This window comes from Oncorhynchus masou, chromosome 10, assembly GCF_036934945.1.
Source record: "Oncorhynchus masou masou isolate Uvic2021 chromosome 10, UVic_Omas_1.1, whole genome shotgun sequence".
In the NCBI taxonomy this organism is placed as follows: domain Eukaryota; kingdom Metazoa; phylum Chordata; class Actinopteri; order Salmoniformes; family Salmonidae; genus Oncorhynchus; species Oncorhynchus masou.
In genome coordinates this window covers 37822759-37842257 of record NC_088221.1, presented here as the reverse complement: position 1 = coordinate 37842257, position 19499 = coordinate 37822759, and the positions used below count along the sequence as shown (strand labels likewise).

Below are 19499 nucleotides of genomic sequence, written 5' to 3'. Positions count from 1 at the left end.
CGTGCTGACTGTGGTTAGGCCATACTATAAGATCACACAGACAGGTGACAATAACTAACAACATAGTAGGGTTCAGCAAGTAAAATACACTCAATCACCATATCTTAATACTTTGCATCGATTTACAAATGTATAAAACAAAAAAGATTCCACTCTGGGGGCTTACAAATCTCTTGAGAGAGAAATACTCTGAAGTTAGTCACCAGACTACATATTGGTGCTCTTCTCTATTGAGTTCAAGTACATAGTGTCGTCTGTCTGGTCCTTCTTCAGGTCATCTTCATCCTCATTGATTGTCTTGTCTGGGAACAGCTTGTCTAGCTCGCCTGGGTCTACGTAGGTGTAGAAGTAAGCCATGATGGAGAAGATGATGCAGACTGCCATCAGGAGGCCAGCGAACAGCAGGAATTCCATCCACTGGGAATATCAGAATCAATGTTAAACACATTTAACACTGGGGACTATGGTTGTTATTTGATAGGCATATGTATTATCCTGGTGGACTCGCTACTCAAGCTGGAGAGAGAAAGGGAACAAGCCATTCTTATTGTTGTGATTGGTTTCCCTCTAGTGGACTACTGCAGACACTGCTCTGTTGGACTCTTTTTAATGGTTTTATGAGGTCTATGGGTTCAATGGCGCACTGACAAGGCTTCCTAAAAGGCACAGTAAATACAAAACCATCTTCTACCACTGGGACTTACCTGTTCCAGACCTGCCCCCTCTGCTACGATCAGCACAATGACATTGCCAAAGGCTACAGTCAGCAGCCAGCCGGCCTGCAGCAGTGACTTCATGTTGGCTGGGGCCTGTATTGAACATAGACCTAGATATTGTTTATCATTGGCAGGGAAAAGCATATCACATGTTCTTCACTCAGACATGATCTCCTTGTAGAGTCTGAATTCCTAGTAATCAACCCGTAGCTGTCTATACCCCCTAGCCACTTCTAGTAGATCGGAAAGGTTTCTGGTTGGTATAAACTAAGTGTTCATCATACTGGACACCAATTCTTTCAGATCTACAGAGGTGCCTAAGTAAGCATTTGAGGTTTATTAGTCAATACTCAACCAATACTCAATCAACAATCACTGGATACCTGCTGACCTGTGAATAGGAGAACTCGATGCCTGGGATGGAGAACATGACTTCTCCTGCTGTCATCAGGGCATACTGGGGGATCTGCCAGGCTATGTGAACATTGTTGGCCTTCACAAATCAAAAATAATTGAATCACATGCTTTGTAAACAGATGTAGACTAACTGTAAAATGCTTACTTACAGGCCCTTCCCAACAATGCAGAGAGAAAAAAAGAGAAATAATAACCTTCACATCCTCCATCTTCTGGGGAATGATGTCTCCAGAGCCCTGTAAAAAGTAAAGGAGGTTACGAGTACTGTCTACCAGAGCAGGCACTGACGATGTGAGCAATGCCAAGGTCGTGGGTTCAATTCCCGCAGGGATCACATATCTTTAGTAAGTGTAACTTACTAGGTAGCTAGTACTAGAAGTAGCTTGTACTGTGCTAGTCCATGTATTTATACTGCCAATGTGGTTTCAGGCCATAGCAGGCAACACTTAATAGTACCTACAGTATGGTATGTTGTGATCTCATGTATAAGCAGTGGGATGACTCACCCCTTTGAGGATGACTGTGTATGAAGCTCCAGAGTCGAGCAGGCCCAGGTTGATGGAGAAATCCTGTGAGCCTGATGTACACCTCACGCTTGTATACCTGTGAGAGATGGCACAGGTGAAGGATTTAGAGAGGGCAGAGGTAAAAGAGATCTGTGGATACTGAGATATGATCTAGCGCTGACTGTATCAGAGGAGGCTGCTGAGGGGAGGACGGCTCATAATAATGTATTGGAATGGAGCATATGGAATGGTATCAACCACATGGAAACCACGTGCTTCAAGTATTTGATACCATTCCACTTATTCTGCTCCAGCCATTACCACGAGCCCATCCTCTCCAATTAAGGTGCCACCAGCCTCCTGTGGACTGTATCTATTTCTAATTTATTACTACATTAGTCAGATGTTCAATGTTAGAAAATTAGGAATATCATGTATTGAATGCTTTGTCAGTGGCCTAGGAAGGGACACTTTACACTATTTTAAGATGAATTGCAATGGAACAGAAATATGGCCACTCACTCCTTTCTTTCCACACTCTTATTGGGAGATATGCCATAGTCAGCGGGTATGTGAAAGTCCACACCAGCCATCGTTACGTTCACAGCCTCACTCCGCGTGTTTATGAACCTGTTAGAGCAATACTTGAATCTTTGCAGCGTATTCACTGAACTAACGGAAGTCAGTCTTTCCAATGGAGCATTATTCCGTCTCCTATTTCAATTCAAACATAAACACATAATTACCTCAGGTATGCTTCCATTTTTTCACTTTTAAGTATGTTGTCTGTCACCTATATTATTAAAAAAATGAAAACAGAAACAGATTGCAAACACAGAAATGATTTCTGTAGTGACTGTAAGATTATAGTGTGAACTTCAGACTCACGAGTTGACACACTATTCCCGAGGTGTTGCTGTGCAGGACGAGACTGTAGGCTTTCTGCTCTGTGAAAGTCTCTCTACACTCATGAAAGTGTCCATTGTGATTGATCCCCACAGTGATGGTCTTGTTGTGTCCCCCCAGTTCAAGATGCTGATATACTTGAGGATCCTGATAGACATAGAGGCATGTGTATTACATGTATTGCCATGATTAATGTTCAGCTCTAATCAGACCTGCGTTCAAATATTATTACAATTATTTCAAATACTCCAACTGGGCCTGATCAAGCTTTCCTGGCACAATGGAACCAATAAAATAGTCGCACAACGGCAAACTCCAGGCAGGCTAAAGCAAACACAAAGTTTTTGAAAGATTTGAAATAGTATTTGAACCCAGGTCTGGCTGTAATAGCTGTAGAACAATGGACCTGTTGACCTCAGAACGCACATCTGTTGCCGTGAGATGTAACTGTAGATTCCTATGGAGTCAGACTATGGAGCGACTACGGAGTCTACAGCCATTTCTCATGGCAATCCTATCTGGTAGGTCTGCTTTCTATGAGGTCAAGGTTGATTATTAGTCACAGCATTATTAGCGTAGCAGAGTAAAACTAGGGTAAAACTCCCCAGCCCAGTTTACCTCATAGGATTTGATGGGTTGTGAGAATAGGTTACTCCCAGGGATGCTTAGTTTGACGTCACTGTCAGCCAGGTTGTAGACCTGTAGCAGACACTGTCCACAAGGTGCAGGCTCCACCACTGTTTTCTAGCAGAGGAATAGAGAGAGAGGGGACATCAGAGGACAGGTGACTGTCTCTGTTACAAAGGTGGTAATCCAGGCAGATGTTTTTTTACCATTGCAACATATTAATGTTGTTCCTGCTACACTAAACACTTCTCCGGGCATTGTGAGATCAGACCATCTATGCAGCGCAACTGCAAAAAAAGATGACCTGGAGTGTCACTTACAGAAGTGAAGTCCCCCAAAGATCAGAGGAGGCTGGTGGGAGGAGCTATAGTAGGATGGGCTCATTGTAATGACTGGAATGGAATGAATGTAACGAAGTCTAACGTGGTTTCCATTTGTTGGATAGGGTTCCATTTATTCCATTCCAGCCATTACAATACGCCTATAGCTCCTACCACCAGCCTCCTCTGCCAGAGATGCTGTGTCTTACCATGACGTTGACCTCCACCAAGGTGGCAGCACCGAAGGCCAGCGCTGCAAAGATCATACCAACAGCCATCTTCTTCAGCGGCCTAAGGGGAGATGGAGACGTGTCAGGCATTCTGTCTCTAAAGGGGAGATGGAGACGTGTCAGGCATTCTGTCTCTAAAGGGGAGATGGAGACGTGGCATTCTGTCTCTAAAGGCATTCTGTCTCTAAAGGGGAGATGGAGACAGGCATTCTGTCTCTAAAGGCATTCTGTCTCTAAAGGGGAGATGGAGACGAGGCATTCTGTCTCTAAAGGGGAGATGGAGACAGGCATTCTGTCTCTAAAGGGGAGATGGAGACATTCTGTGTCAGGCATTCTGTCTCTAAAGGGGAGATGGAGACATTCTGTCTCTAAAGGGGAGATGGAGACAGGCATTCTGTCTCTAAAGGGGAGATGGAGACGTGTCAGGCATTCTGTCTCTAAAGGGGAGATGGAGACGTCTCTAAAGTCAGGCATTCTGTCTCTAAAGGGGAGATGGAGACGTGGCATTCTGTCTCTAAGGCATTCTGTCTCTAAAGGGGAGATGATGGAGATGGAGACGTGTCAGGCATTCTGTCTCTAAAGGGGAGATGGAGACGTATCAGGCATTCTGTCTCTAAAGGGGAGATGGAGACGTGTCAGGCATTCTGTCTCTAAAGGGGAGATGGAGACGTGTCAGGCATTCTGTCTCTAAAGGGGAGATGGAGACGTGTCAGGCATTCTGTCTCTATTCTTCTGTCTCTAAAGGGGAGATGGAGACAGGCATTCTGTCAGGGGAGATGGAGACATTCTGTCTCTAAAGGGGAGATGGAGTCTCTAAAGGGGAGATGGAGACGTGTCAGGCATTCTGTCTCTAAAGGGGAGATGGAGACGTGTCAGGCATTCTGTCTCTAAAGGGGAGATGGAGACGTGTCAGGCATTCTGTCTCTAAAGGGGAGATGGAGACGTGTCAGGCATTCTGTCTCTAAAGGGGAGATGGAGACGTGTCAGGCATTCTGTCTCTAAAGGGGAGATGGAGACGTGTCAGGCATTCTGTCTCTAAAGGGGAGATGGAGACGTGTCAGGCATTCTGTCTCTAAAGGGGAGATGGAGACGTATCAGGTCTCTAAAGGGGAGATTCTTCTGTCTCTAAAGGGGAGATGGAGACGTGTCATCAGGCATTCTGTCTCTAAAGGGGAGATAAAGGGGAGATGGAGACGTGTCAGGCATTCTGGGAGATGGAGACGTGTCAGGCATTCTGTCTCTAAAGGGGAGATGGAGACGTGTCAGGCATTCTGTCTCTAAAGGGGAGATGGAGACGTGTCAGGCATTCTGTCTCTAAAGGGGAGATGGAGTCTCTACGTGTCAGGCATTCTGTCTCTAAAGGGGAGATGGAGACGTGGCATTCTGTCTCTAGGCATTCTGTCTCTAAAGGGGAGATGGAGACGTGTCAGGCATTCTGTCTCTAAAGGGGAGATGGAGACGTATCAGGCATTCTGTCTCTAAAGGGGAGATGATGGGCATTCTGTCTCTAACGTGTCAGGCATTCTGTCTCTAAAGGGGAGATGGAGACGTGTCAGGCATTCTGTCTCTAAAGGGGAGATGGAGTGTCAGGCATTCTGTCTCTAAAGGGGAGATGGAGACGTATCAGGCATTCTGTCTCTAAAGGGGAGATGGAGACGTGTCAGGCATTCTGTCTCTAAAGGGGAGATGGAGACGTGTCAGGCATTCTGTCTCTAAACCACACTCCTATGGACTCCAACAAGACAACTTGGAGTCGACGCACATTGGTCAATTTTGTCCCTACCACACAGAACTACACAGTAACAACGGTTTCCATTCTTAGAAATGATTAATGCGGTGAATTGTTTTATCTTTCTGTAGGACTACATAAGATGCTTGCACAACATTGTTCGAGCGTATCTTCCACTTATCATCTCAGTGATTTGATAAGATCACAAGGTACTGTAGAAAAACAGCTACAAACATTTTCTTTATGACCAAGAGGCGCATCAATAATGTTGCCCAACCCACATGCTTGTTCTTGCCCCATTCCTTACTTATGAATGATGACTGTTTTTTTATTTAACAAGGCAAGTCAGTTAAGAGCACATTCTTATTTACAATAATGGCCTACCGGGGAACAGTGGGTTAACTGCCTTGTTCAGGGGCAGAACGACAGGTTTTTACCTTGTCAGCTCAGGGATTTGATCCAGCAACCTTTTAGGTTACTGGCCCAACACTCTAACCACTAGGCTGCCTGCCGCCCCAAACAGCCTTCAACTACTGTTGAAGACTGTCGTGTCCAGCTGTCAAAACCTTTCTTCCTCCGTCCTTGTTTCCACAATTCCTCCTGAAGCTCATTGGAAGTGAGGATCTAAGAGCCGAAGTCCAAGCTCCCTACGGTATCCTCGTCCAATGAGCTTTGAGACAGAGTGAGAAAATAAGGACAGAGGAAGCAAGGATTTGACATAGTAACGTGTTCAGACACAGCCGTGGTCCACTCACGTGAGATTGATCCTGCACAGGCCTATGAGTGGGTAGACAACCACGTCAAAGATAGGCACAAACATGAGGATCAGCAGAGCGTTTAACATCTGAAAGAAACAGGAAGAACAAAACACAGGGAAGCTTCTGATGACTCAATATAAAATCACAACAAAAAATACCATCAAATCATATTGGTTGCTGAAGCAAACTTAGAAAAGACACTAGTAAATATTCCTGCTCAATTTATTTTGCCAATAGATAGATAGCATTATGGTGATAATGTCCATTATAAAAGGGTTTGGGTTCAGGAGAGAACACGCATGGTCTTATTCAAAGCCATTATAGAGAGAACCTATGGTTACAGGTACAGTATAAACATCACCAGCAGTCGTAATGCACTATAGAATACTAGGAAGAGAGTAGGAAACTGCAGGCACCTGCATTTGATCAGGCTTCAGAACGAATGCTGATCCCTGTAACATAGAGACAGATTCCAAACAAGATTTCTATTTCAGATTACAGTCAACGATAGTAACACAATGCAAAATACTATGAAATCATAAATGCCGCACACTTGGGTTTTACCACAGTTGTAGAGCACATTGTTACACCGTTTCAAAAGCTAGAAAAGGAAAGGAACTTACGAAGGCCATTCACTACGAGACTCCTACCACTGTTGTAAAGTCCTGTACATTGAAAGAAAGACAAAGAACTTACAAAGGCCATGTTCATCCGGGTGGCCTGGAGAGTCCAGCGGGATCCCTATAGTACCATATAACAAAGAAGGCTAAATGTTATCATGTTTTCACTGGCCCATTCACTGGATAGCTGCTTCGCCATCACCATTCACTTCAATGGTATAATCAGACCTCATCAATCCAACATGTCCTTGGCTTCTAACATGCCTAATGCAAAGCCAAGCAAAATGTTATTGCCTATAAACAATATAGATTCCCTTCATTAAAACTAAGATGGAGGTTTTTGTTCTTCTTGTTAGATTTAATCACAGTGTTTTATCAGAGGAATGTGCCCAGGGAATCTGGGTTAGAGAAGGTTGGATGGATGGGGTTTTGGGCTTTGCACTTTTTCTTAATCAGTTGTTATTGTGGTGTTGTTTGGTCGTTGACCAGAGGAGAGGAGGAGAGAGGAGATGAGAGGAGACAACAGAACAATCCCTCAAGATCAAGCAGTGAGGCAAGCAGAACTTGGGGTCCCAGAGGGCAAAGCTTGTTGGAATTATATAATTAAAAAAATGTAAAGAGTTGTAATCTGGTTGAAATGATGTAATTTCAAACCGTTTTGTCTTTACTTGGTCCGTATCTACTGTATTGACCTGAATCCTGGGTTTGGGAACCATGAAAGGTCCTGTTTAGAGGCTAGCTAGGGTGGTGGTTACTGTTCTATTTAGGAAGGTCCAAGCTGGTTCGGGTTAGGGTACGCATTGGATCCTTACCTGCTGGTCAAACAGAGCCCAGAACATGGGCAGAGGGATGAAGAGCACCAGAACCCTCAGAACCATCTTAATCTCATGGATCAGACGTTTCTGTAGAGAAGCACATACAGTAGGAGAACATACAGTAGGAGAACATACAGTATGGGTCCATTTCACCAGAAACTTCTTCATCCATTCACATATACCTTTTCCTTAGAATGGATACATACCTTCTACCGTAAGCCAGATCGCCATAAATGTTCCTCATCTTTATATTATATTATCCTATTATAATCTGAAACATTGTTAATGGGACAGTTAAAAGCTCCATGAAGTGATTATAGTCCTCACTGGAGTTATTTCATTCTTGATAATCATACCGGATACTTCTCCTCTGCCCAGTCCAGCCAGTGTTTCCTCTTAGAGTCATACTTAGAACTCATCCACCGGTTCTTGATGGCCAACTGTAGGATGGAGCGAACAGGAGCAGTCACGGTCCAGTAGTAAGCCCAGGGGTAGTATTTTTCAGTTGTTTATCTTTCCATTATCTCAGAACCCAGAGCCAGATCTTGAGTGTACTAGCCAACAATGTTAACAATCTGCCACAAGAGACTCATCTTTCTATGGAAATGTGTGACTGTTGAGAGAGGTGAATGACTTACCCCCAGGCACCGACACACATCCAATAAGACGTTCCCCTCAGGTGGACTCTTCTTATACATCCCACTTCCAGAGATGAACACGACTACAAAGACATAGACACATTTGAGTAGAATTTACTGATTGTAAATGTACTATCGCAATAAAAAAAATCCTCCAAAGAGCATTGCCTGACCGCAAAACAAAATACCATCAATACTGTCTTTCTGTCAGATCCAAGGGGAAATTAGTTCCCTCGTTGAAATCCTTTTGACATGTAAAACTGAATTCTAGAAGTTCCTGTAAAACTGAATTCTAGAAGTTCCTGTAAAACTGAATTCTAGGAGTTCCTGTAAAACTGAATTCTAGGAGTTCCTGTAAAACTGAATTCTAGGAGTTCCTGTAAAACTGAATTCTAGGAGTTCCTGTAAAACTGAATTCTAGGAGTTCCTGTAAAACTGAATTCTAGAAGTTACGGTAAAACTGAATTCTAGGAGTTCCTGTAAAACTGAATTCTAGGAGTTCCTGTAAAACTGAATTCTAGGAGTTCCTGTAAAACTGAATTCTAGAAGTTCCTGTAAAACTGAATACTAGGAGTTCCTGTAAAACTGAATTCTAGGAGTTCCTGTAAAACTGAATTCTAGAAGTTCCTGTAAAACTGAATTCTAGGAGTTCCTGTAAAACTGAATTCTAGGAGTTCCTGTAAAACTGAATTCTAGAAGTTCCTGTAAAACTGAATTCTAGAGGTTCCTGTAAAACTGAATTCTAGAAGTTCCTGTAAAACTGAATTCTAGGAGTTCCTGTAAAACTGAATTCTGGGAGTTCCTGTAAAACTGAATTCTAGAAGTTCCTGTAAAACTGAATTCTAGGAGTTCCTGTAAAACTGAATTCTAGGAGTTCCTGTAAAACTGAATTCTAGGAGTTCCTGTAAAACTGAATTCTAGAAGTTCCTGTAAAACTGAATTCTAGGAGTTCCTGTAAAACTGAATTCTAGGAGTTCCTGTAAAACTGAATTCTAGGAGTTCCTGTAAAACTGAATTCTAGAAGTTCCTGTAAAACTGAATTCTAGGAGTTCCTGTAAAACTGAATTCTAGGAGTTCCTGTAAAACTGAATTCTAGGAGTCGGAGGTCCTGTAAAACTGAATTCTAGGAGTTCCTGTAAAACTGAATTCTAGAAGTTCCTGTAAAACTGAATTCTAGGAGTTCCTGTAAAACTGAATTCTAGAAGTTCCTGTAAAACTGAATTCTAGGAGTTCCTGTAAAACTGAATTCTAGAAGTTCCTGTAAAACTGAATTCTAGGAGTTCCTGTAAAACTGAATTCTAGAAGTTCCTGTAAAACTGAATTCTAGAAGTTCCTGTAAAACTGAATTCTAGAAGTTCCTGTAAAACTGAATTCTAGGAGTTCCTAGAGTGGGTTTTTGGCATTTCTATCCCTGGTCATCTATGAAGGGCTAAAGGTAAAGATGAAACACACTCCCTGTTAGAGTAAACTTCTTGTCTAACACGGAGTGTTGATGATGTGTGTTATCTGGGTGTGTGCCATTTTTTCAACCCAGGAACTAAAACCAACTAGCCAAAATACCTTCAGACTATATTTTCATATGTTGAACAAGACTTGCAAATAGCCAATACCAGCCGCGTGTGTGTGTGTGTGTGTGTGTGTGTGTGTGTGTGTGTGTGTGTGTGTGTGTGTGTGTGTGTGTGTGTGTGTGTGTGTGTGTGTGTGTGTGTGTGTGTGTGTGTGTGTGTGTGTGTGTGTGCGTGCGTGCGTGCGTGTATATACATTGCTCAAAAAAATAAAGGGAACACTAAAATAACACATCCTAGATCTGAATGAATTAAATATTCTTATTAAATACTTTTTTCTTTACATAGTTTAATGTGCTAACAACAAAATCACACAAAAATTATCAAAGGAAATCAAATTTAACAACCCATGGAGGTCTGGATTTGGAGTCACACTCAAAATTAAAGTGGAAAACCAAGTCAAAATGACGCTCAGTAGTGTGTGTGACCTCTACGTGCCTGTATGACCTCCTTACCACGCCTGGGCATGCTCCTGATGAGGTGGCAGATGGTCTCCTGAGGGATCTCCTCCCAGACCTGGACTAAAGCATGGAGCGAGACATGATGTCCCAGATGTGCTCAATTGGATTCAGGTCTGGGGAACGGGCGGGCCAGTCCATAGCATCAATGCCTTCCTCTTGCAGGAACTGCTGACACACTCCAGCCACATGAGGTCGAGCATTGTCTTGCATTAGGAGGAACCCAGGGTCGACCACACCAGCATATGATCTCACAAGGGGTCTGAGGATCTCATCTCTGTACATAATGGCAGTCAGGCTACCTCTGGCGTGCACATGGAAGGCTGTGCGGCCCCCCAAAGAAATGCCACCCCACACCATGACTGACCCACCACCAAACCGGTCATGCTGGAGGATGTTGCAGGCAGCAGAACGTTCTCCACGGCGTCTCCAGACTGTCACGTCTGTCACATGTGCTCAGTGTGAACCTGCTTTCATCTGTGAAGAGCACAGGGCGCCAGTGGCGAATTTGCCAATCTTGGTGTTCTCTGGCAAATGCCAAACGTCCTGCATGGTGTTGGGATGTAAGCACAACCCCCACCTGTGGACGTAGGGCCCTCATACCACCCTCATGGAGTCTGTTTCTGACCGTTTGAGCAGACACATGCTGGAGGTCATTTTGCAGGGCTCTGGCAGTGCTCCTCCTGCTCCTCCTTGCACAAAGGCGGAGGTAGCGGTCCTGCTGCTGGGTTGTTGCCCTCCTACGGCCTCCTCCACGTCTCCTGATGTACTGGCCTGTCTCCTGGTAGCGCTTCCATGCTCTGGACACTACGCTGACAGACACAGCAAACCTTCTTGCCACAGCTCGCATTGATGTTCCATCCTGGATGAGCTGCACTACCTGAGCCACTTGTGTTGGTTGTAGACTCCGTCTCATGCTACCACTAGAGTGAAAGCACCGCCAGCATTCAAAAGTGACCAAAACATCAGCCAGGAAGCATAGGAACTGGGAAGTGGTCTGTGGTTATCACCTGCAGAACCACTCCTTTATTGGGGGTGTCTTGCTAATTGCCTATAATTTCCATCTGTTGTCAATTCCATTTGCACAACAGCATGTGAAATTTATTGTCAATCAGTGTTGCTTATTAAGTGGACAGTTTGATTTCACAGAAGTGTGATTGACTTGGAGTTACATTGTGTTGTTTAAGTGTTCCCTTTATTTTTTGAGCAGTGTATACACGTATGTATGTATGTTTGTGTGTTACACAGTTCTGGGTTGTTTTGACTGGCGAGGAGCCATGTTTACACATCTCTGTGGTCCACTAGGATCTTTCTGATGACTGCCTCTGAATCCCATTCCTCTCGATCCATATGGGATTTAGTGTTCACTGCCTCTACCTCACTAAAGCATGTGCCATAAAAACAAAATCCTGCTTTCCAACTCGAGGGGCCACATCCCCCCCTGGTGTGACCCATAATGTAAGCTTGGCTATATGAATAGTGCAGTAGCTCGTATATACAAGCCTGCTGCACAACCAGGTCTGTGCAGAATGTATTCAATACATACTGTACCCCCAGCCGGCAAGGTTGTAATCTGGTCATTTAATAACGTCATTTCAACCAGGTTTACCCACTGGGTATATTCTACTCCAAGTATGCAACAGAAACCCAGACTAGCTTGATTAGATAAGGTGTGAAGAAGAGAGCACACTCACCTAGAGCAATGACCATCAAAATGGCTGGTACTCCGAAAGCAAGAGCGTAGCAGTCCCCGCCAAAACACTGCACATTTCCTGTAAGTGCAGGAACACACAGCAGCAGCCATGAGCAAAGGCAGAGGCCTGAGCCCTCAATGCCTTTCACCTGAGAGGCCTGAGCCCTCAATGCCTTTCACCTGAGAGGCCTGAGCCCACAATGCCTTTCACCTGAGAGGCCTGAGCCCTCAATGCATTTCACCTGAGAGGCCTGAGCCCTCAATGCCTTTCACCTGAGAGGCCTGAGCCCACAATGCCTTTCACCTGAGAGGCCTGAGCCCTCAATGCCTTTCACCTGAGAGGCCTGAGCCCTCAATGCCTTTCACCTGAGAGGCCTGAGCCCTCAATGCCTTTCACCTTTGAGATAAGGGTTAAGGTTAATGTGGACACGAACCTCGCAGTATTGGAGTGATGACTGTCGATAAGACACTCCCAGCATTGATGGACATATAGAAAATGGAGAAGAATTTCCTCCTTTCGTTCGTCTGAGGTGACAAGGGAGAAAACCCAATGATGGTGAACATTGTTTAATATCATAAATTCATTTGCTACTTTTTCAGGTCAAAATAGTTTTTTTCTTCAATTTGTAGCATAATTGTTATCCCATTCTTCCATAGCTAAGCCTACATACTTCAGTAATAACAGGTATTAGATTGAGAACTTCCTCATATGTTGCAGTAAGAGTATTATTAGTGTGTATTTTAGACGAGACTGATAGAATCTCTTACATGTTCTTCATCAAATTGATCACCTCCGAACGCTGCTACACAGGGTTTGATGCCTCCTGTACCAAAGGCTATAAGGATCAGCCCCACCATAGACAATGCTCTGAGAGAGAGAGCGAGAGAGAGAGAGAGAGAGAGAGAGAGAGAGAGAGAGAGAACATTGTAGAGTTTAAGGTTTGTCAACATTCCTATGTCAGATGCACATTGAAGTCAGAAGTTTACATACACCTTAGCCAAATACATAAAAACTCAGTTTTTCACAATCATTAAAAATCATTGAAAGCTGTATGTGTTTTCCAGAGTAATACATGACTCATACTAACGAGTCAGTTAAACAATGAATTGATGTTGCTGTTCATAATGCTTTAATACTTAGCAAGAGTCAGTAATTCTCCGTCCTTCACCTTAGCCAAATACATTTAAACTCAGTTTTTCACAATTCCTGACATTTAATCCTAGTAAAGATTCCCTGTCTTAGGTCAGTTAGGATCACCACTTTATTTTAAGAATGTGAAATGTCAGACTAATAGTAGAGAGAATTATTTATTTCAGCTTTTATTTCATTCATCACATTCCCAGTGGGTCAGAAGTTTACATACACCCAATTAGTATTTGGTAGCGTAGCCTTTAAATGATTTAACTTGGGTCACACGTTTCGGGTAGCCTTCCACAAGCTCCCCACAATAAGTTGAGTGAATCTTGACCCATTCCTCCTGACAGAGCTGGTGTAACTGAGTCAGGTTTGTAGGCCTCCTTGCTCGCACACGCTTTTTCATTTCTGCCCACAAATGTTCTATAGGATTGAGGTCAGGGCTTTGTGATGGCCACTCCAATACCTTGACTTTGTTGTCCTTAAGCCATTTTGCCAAAACTTTGGAAATATGCTTGGGGTCATTGTCCATTTGGAAGACCAATTTGCGAACAAGCTTGAACTTCCTGACTGATGTCTTGAGATGTTGCTTCAATATATCCACATAATTTTACTTCCTCATGACGCCATATATTTTGTGAAGTGCTCCAGTCGCTCCTGCAGCAAAGCACCCCCACAACATGATGCTGCCACCCCCGTGCTTCACGGTTGGAATGGTGTTCTTCGGCTTGCAAGCCTGCCCCTTTTTCCTCCAAACATAATGATGGTCATTATGACCAAACAGTTACATTTTTGTTTCATCAGACCAGAGGACATTTCTCCAAAAAGTACAATCTTTGTCCTCATGTGCAGTTGCAAACCATAGTCTGGCTTTTTTAATGGTGGTTTTGGAGGAGTGGCTTCTTCTTTGCTGAGCGGCCTTTCAGGCTATGCTGATATAGGACTCGATTTACTGTGGATATAGATACTTTTGTACCTGTTTCAACCAGCATCTTCACAAAGTCCTTTCCTGTTGTTCTGGGATTGATTTGCACTTTTCAAACCAAAGTACATTCATCTCGAGGAGACAGAACGTGTCTCCTTCCTGAGCGGTATAATGGCTGCATGGTCCCATGGTGTTTATACTTGCGTACTGTTGTTTGTACAGATGAACATGGTACCTTCAGGCATTTGGAAATTGCTCCCAAGAATGAACCAGACTTGTGGAGGTCTACAATTTTTTATGAGGTCTTGGCTGATTACTTTTGATTTTCCCATGTCAAGCAAAGAGGCACTGAGTTTGAAGGTAGGCCTTGAAATACATCCACAGGTACACCTCCAATTGACTCAAATTATGTCAATTAGAATCAGAAGCTTCTAAAGCCATGACATCATTTTCTGGAATTTTCCAAGCTGTTTAAAGGCACAGTCAATTCAGTGTATGTAAACTTCTGACCCACTGGAATTGTGATACAGTGAATTATAAGTTAAATAATCTATTTGTAAACAATTGTTGGAAAATGACTTGTGTCATGCACAAAGTAGATGTCCTAACCAACTTGCCAAAACTATAGTTTGTTAACAAGAAATTTGTGGAGTGGTTGAAAAACAAGTTTTAATGACTCCAACCTAAGTGTATGTAAACTTCCGACTTCAACTGTATCAATCAATTTGTCAGACGACTCACATGTGTATGGTCGAGTCCCCCACACTCGGTATGGCCCCAACCGACTTGACGACATGACCGAGCACATAGACAACAGAGAGGTAAACAATGGTCCTGTGGATGACATGACACAGTAGTGACTTTCACAGTTACTTCAGCTTCTCGTCAACTAAGACAAGATTCAACATCGGAACAACAACAGAGGAGGCTGGTGGAGGGAGAAATATGAGGACAGGCCCATTGTTATGGCTGGAATGGAATGCAGCCCATCCTCCCATCTAAAATGACACCATATTTCCCACTGAGGGATTGGAGGCATTGACTTCTCCATCTAACTCACTTGAACTTGCCCAGCCAGGAGTCAGCAATGAGGGCCCCCAGAACAGGGGTGAAGTAACAGAGGCTGGAGAAGGCATGGTACACTGCTGTGGACAGGTTCTGGTCCCAATGCAGGTAATTGATGAAGTACAGCGTCAGCACCGCTTCACGCAAGCACAGCCGGGAAGTAAGGAGAAATAGATAAGGATCACCAGGGATCAGAGAAAAATACAGTATATCATTGCTCCCTCTTGGTCAGGTCTTTATTGTAAAAGAGAATTTGTTATCAATAAATTGAGTAGAATTGAATAGAGATTGGCAATAACAGATTTTCTTTTTCAAGAAGTGTGTTTCGGGAAGTAGAGGAAGTAGAGGAAGTAGAGGTCAGACAGGGAGTCTAGATCATGTGATGTTTCCATCTTAAATCAGAGATAAAGCCCCTTGTGACAGGGGGAGTGGAACCTGGTTGTGCAATCGGGAGGGGTAAATTTAATGAAAGCTTCACCAAAAAATATACAATTGCTAAAAACCTTTTTAGCCTATCTATCTATGGGTAACAGGGTTGACGTGTTATGCTCGACCCACTCAGTTTTCCACCACAAAACAGGCAAAAGAGTAGAACAAGCTCACCTGCTCTACACTACACAGCAAATTCACCAGCGTTAAAGAAAAACAAAATGAACACGGAGACTGTTGTGTCTGTGGACCCATATTGACACCAAAACAGTGTTAATTCTTGTACTACTCTGCTCTGTCGCCTATACACATTAAATTGTTAGGGCACTACTACCACATATCAGTTCAATTGGTAGAGCATTCACACTAACAGGTGCAACAAATATAGCCACTTGCAAGGCACGTCTCGAAATATGTTAATGAGCCAGCGACTCATTACCCGCACACAACATTTCTCCACAATGCACCATAATTCACAGCTTCCTCTGCTGGGATCTCTTGATTGGGCCAATACTGACTGTGAGTGTATAATTTAGAACCTGTGTGGTGTTAATGTATTGATTGTCATTGCAAGGACACGCTGAAGAAGGGCTCATACCCAAACGTTTGTGCGGCAATAAAAATATGTCAATTTAAGTTATTTACTGGAGTTCTGTCCTATTTCTAGTTAGGAGTAGTTAGGAGAACCATTCTTAATTATAGGTTACCTACCTTTCATGCCATAGTAGGAGAAGCGTTCACAGAACTCATTCACCACAATGAAGGAGATACAAACAGGGTAGTTGGTTCCACAAAGTTTCTGAGGAGAAGAAAGAAAGAAATATGAAAAGAGAGTGAAAGACAAAGACAAATAGAGAGAGAGAGAGAGAGAGAGAGAGAGAGAGAGAGAGAGAGAGAGAGAGAAGGAGAACGAAAGACAAAGTCAGAGAGACAGAGAGAGAGAGAGAGAGGGAGAGAGAGAAAGGGAGAGAGAGAGAGTGAGAGTGAGAGTGAGAGCGAGAGAGAGAGTGAGAGAGGGAGAGAGAGAGAGAGAGAGAAAGGGAGAGAGAGAGAAAGGGAGAGAGAGAGAGGGAGAGAGAGAGAGAGAGAGAGAGAAAGGGAGAGAGAGAGTGAGAGTGAGAGAGAGAGAGAGAGAAAGGGAGAGAGTGAGAGTGAGTGAGAGAGAGAGAGAGAGAGAGAGAGAGAGAGAGAGAGAGAGAGAGAGAGAGAGAGAGAGAGAGAGAAAGGGAGAGAGAGAGAGAGAGAGAGGGAGAGAGAGAGAGAGAGAGAAAGGGAGAGAGAGAGAGTGAGAGTGAGAGAGAGTCATTAAAAGCTGTATGTGTTTTCTAGAGTAATACATGACTCATACTAACATGTCAGTTAAACAAGGAATTGATTCTATTGTCCATAATGCTTTACTACTGAGCAAGAGTCAGTACGTCTCCATCCCAAATGGCAAACTATTCACTACATAGGGTAGTACTTTGACCTGGGCCCATAGAGCTCTGGTCTAAAATAGTACACTAAATAGGGAATGGTATGCCATTTAGGATACATTATAAAGAGTCATTCATTAATCACACCAGCACATTACAGATTAGACTAAAGAGCAACTGACAGGTAATTTGACATTAATCGTGGTCCAAAGAAAACAGACGTTAATAATAAGTCTGAAGAAGAAATTAAAGTTCAAATGATCAACTAAGGAAAACCCAGAAATCTTGCCAAGAATTTTCCAGTCAATATCCATTGTTTTACCTGTTCAATTTGACCGCAAATACATGACCATGAATATATTGTGCAATAAAACAGGAAGAAATAGATAATGTTACCTGTGATTTGCTTGTCTTTCCACTTTCATGAATTTCCAATTTGAGCTCTGCCAGGTAATCACAAAATAACATAATGTTAGAGGTATTGTATGCACAAGATGACTAGCCCTATAAATAGTACTCCAAATTCATGATATTCAAAATGAACATTCATAAGCATTTAACGTTACAAGTCCACACCTATTGTATTGTGCATGTGACCAATAAAATGTGATTTGATTTTTTTTAATGTATTTACGCTATGAAGACAATATCCAAATATTAAGTGCATTATTAATATCATGAATTCGGTGTACTATTTGTAGGGCTGGCTAGGACATGACATGACATACTGCATCTACATTATCTAATGCTGGTCTATGGACTGAGTAAGACTTTCACTTGAGCACTATGCAATCAAACCGGTATTGCAGTATTCACGGAGGGACAAATACAAGTCAATTTGGAAATGGTCATTATTAATCTCTTACATGACTGACTATTAATAATAAAATAATAATTAATGATGGACTACTCATTATTATTAGGCTATGGTCTAAGAGAAAACAGTGGTTGATGCTAATAAACTGTGTTTTTTGAGATAGCCAAATTAGAAAATAGGCAAATACAAACACTCAGTAAAATGTGCGTGTTGCATCTGTTTCCTTACAATAGTGATGGTGTCTGAGAAGCCTATTGACAGGTGTGATGGAAAACATCTTCCGAACTTTCTACAGTAAAAATCTAACACTAGCTACATTTCGATTCCAATTGGATAATCTGGAGGCGAAAGAAACGCACACATGTTTAGGCAAGGTGCTAGCTAGCGGAGTAGAACACTTCAAATAGAAAAATGGACCGATTTTCATCCAAATATTCTAGAATCCACATAAAGAAAATGTGCATTTTCCCACTAGTGGTGTGTTTCAACCAAACATACCTGTGGATAAAAACAAGTGAGTGATGACATAGTGCACACAAAATGTACTTGTTCGTTTAAGTTTGTATGTACCGAATAAAAACACCCTCTATTATTATTGAAAAAGGAACATCACCGTGCACTTTCACCACCCTGTGAAATTCATCATCATTATTTATTATCTGTAGACAACGTTTCCCGAGTTGTAGTGGGAGAACCACACACCCATATCATCGCGTGACTTCAAATTTACTTCGATATGACGGTTAATTATATCAATATTTTAACAAGAATTTTCCACCGCCATTTCTCGCATAATACATTTCCCCAACACAAAAGATCCCACCATGTAGAAGAACTAATCATCTGTCGTCATTTATAAAAATGTTCGGAAACTTCATGTTTCCATCACAGCTGTCATTATGGTATCACTTTACTTTGCATAAAAACTGTGGATGGAAACGTGGTTACTGAAGGCAAAATGTCAACCACTACACATACAGTATTTCAGCATTTCTAGAAATCGAGCACATATGTTTGCAATTATCCTAGATCCATCCTGTGAAAACATTGAACGCATACATCATTATCACGACAGTCTGAAAGTTGCACACAGTGCTATCAAACGCGTAATGTGTCAATTGTCACAACTATTGATAACGTTTGTGCATAAAACGCTTTCCTTCAATAATCCACCGCCCATGCATCCAATAAAAAAGAAAGAAAACTTTATTTTTCCAAAAGTCTATTCACGCATTACCCTTTCGTTTCCCCATTTCTCGTGTATTTTCTGAAGTGTTTTTGGCACTAGCGTCGCATCGGTCGGTGGACTTCTTGACGTGCGTCCAAGTCCGTCCCTCTCTTGTCTGTCTGTGACTGTGAGTGCAGCAATGGAAACGCAGCTTTCTTATAACATATGTTTTAACCCGTTAGTTAATATTCCACTCCAGATCCATGAATTTTTTACTTAATCTTCAATGACTTTTCAGTGCAGATCTGATCCTGTCACAAAGTCAATTGAATAGCGGATCTTACTTTACAGAGAACAGTTGAGTATGGGAACCCGCCTGTGAACCAGACTCTTTGGATTCACAATAGAGTTATTGTTTTTTTTGTTTTTTTTTATCCTGCAAGGCTGGGCGTGGAGTGACTGTTGAAATTAGCCCGAAGTGATCATAACTGTACGTGTTTGCTTATACTCCTATTAAATTCTGACCATGTGACCCATTTAGCACCGT

The 19499-nt window shown here is 42.6% G+C and overlaps 1 protein-coding gene across 2 annotated transcripts; it reads right to left on the bottom strand.

Annotated features, from left to right (window-relative positions):
* Window positions 1-26: 26 nt before the first annotated feature.
* On the bottom strand, window positions 27-19175 carry LOC135547582 (solute carrier family 15 member 2-like). Of its 2 annotated transcripts, XM_064976705.1 has the most exons (24): window positions 19022-19175; window positions 17364-17410; window positions 16264-16351; window positions 15119-15260; window positions 14800-14892; window positions 12767-12866; window positions 12433-12523; window positions 12000-12077; window positions 8283-8365; window positions 8001-8084; window positions 7642-7731; window positions 6906-6950; window positions 6626-6661; window positions 6207-6295; window positions 3702-3783; window positions 3164-3289; window positions 2528-2692; window positions 2386-2432; window positions 2162-2269; window positions 1640-1736; window positions 1328-1369; window positions 1108-1209; window positions 705-809; window positions 27-417 (listed from the first exon to the last, which is right to left on the bottom strand). In XM_064976705.1, exons 1-24 carry the CDS (start codon window positions 19035-19037, stop codon window positions 208-210), a joined length of 2166 nt encoding a protein of 721 aa, XP_064832777.1. In that variant the 5' UTR covers window positions 19038-19175; the 3' UTR covers window positions 27-207. The 2 variants fall into 2 exon arrangements, with proteins under 2 accessions (XP_064832777.1, XP_064832778.1); XM_064976706.1 differs by lacking the exons at window positions 15119-15260; window positions 17364-17410; window positions 19022-19175 and having other exon boundaries at window positions 16264-16353.
* Between the last annotated feature and the right edge of the window lie 324 nt (window positions 19176-19499).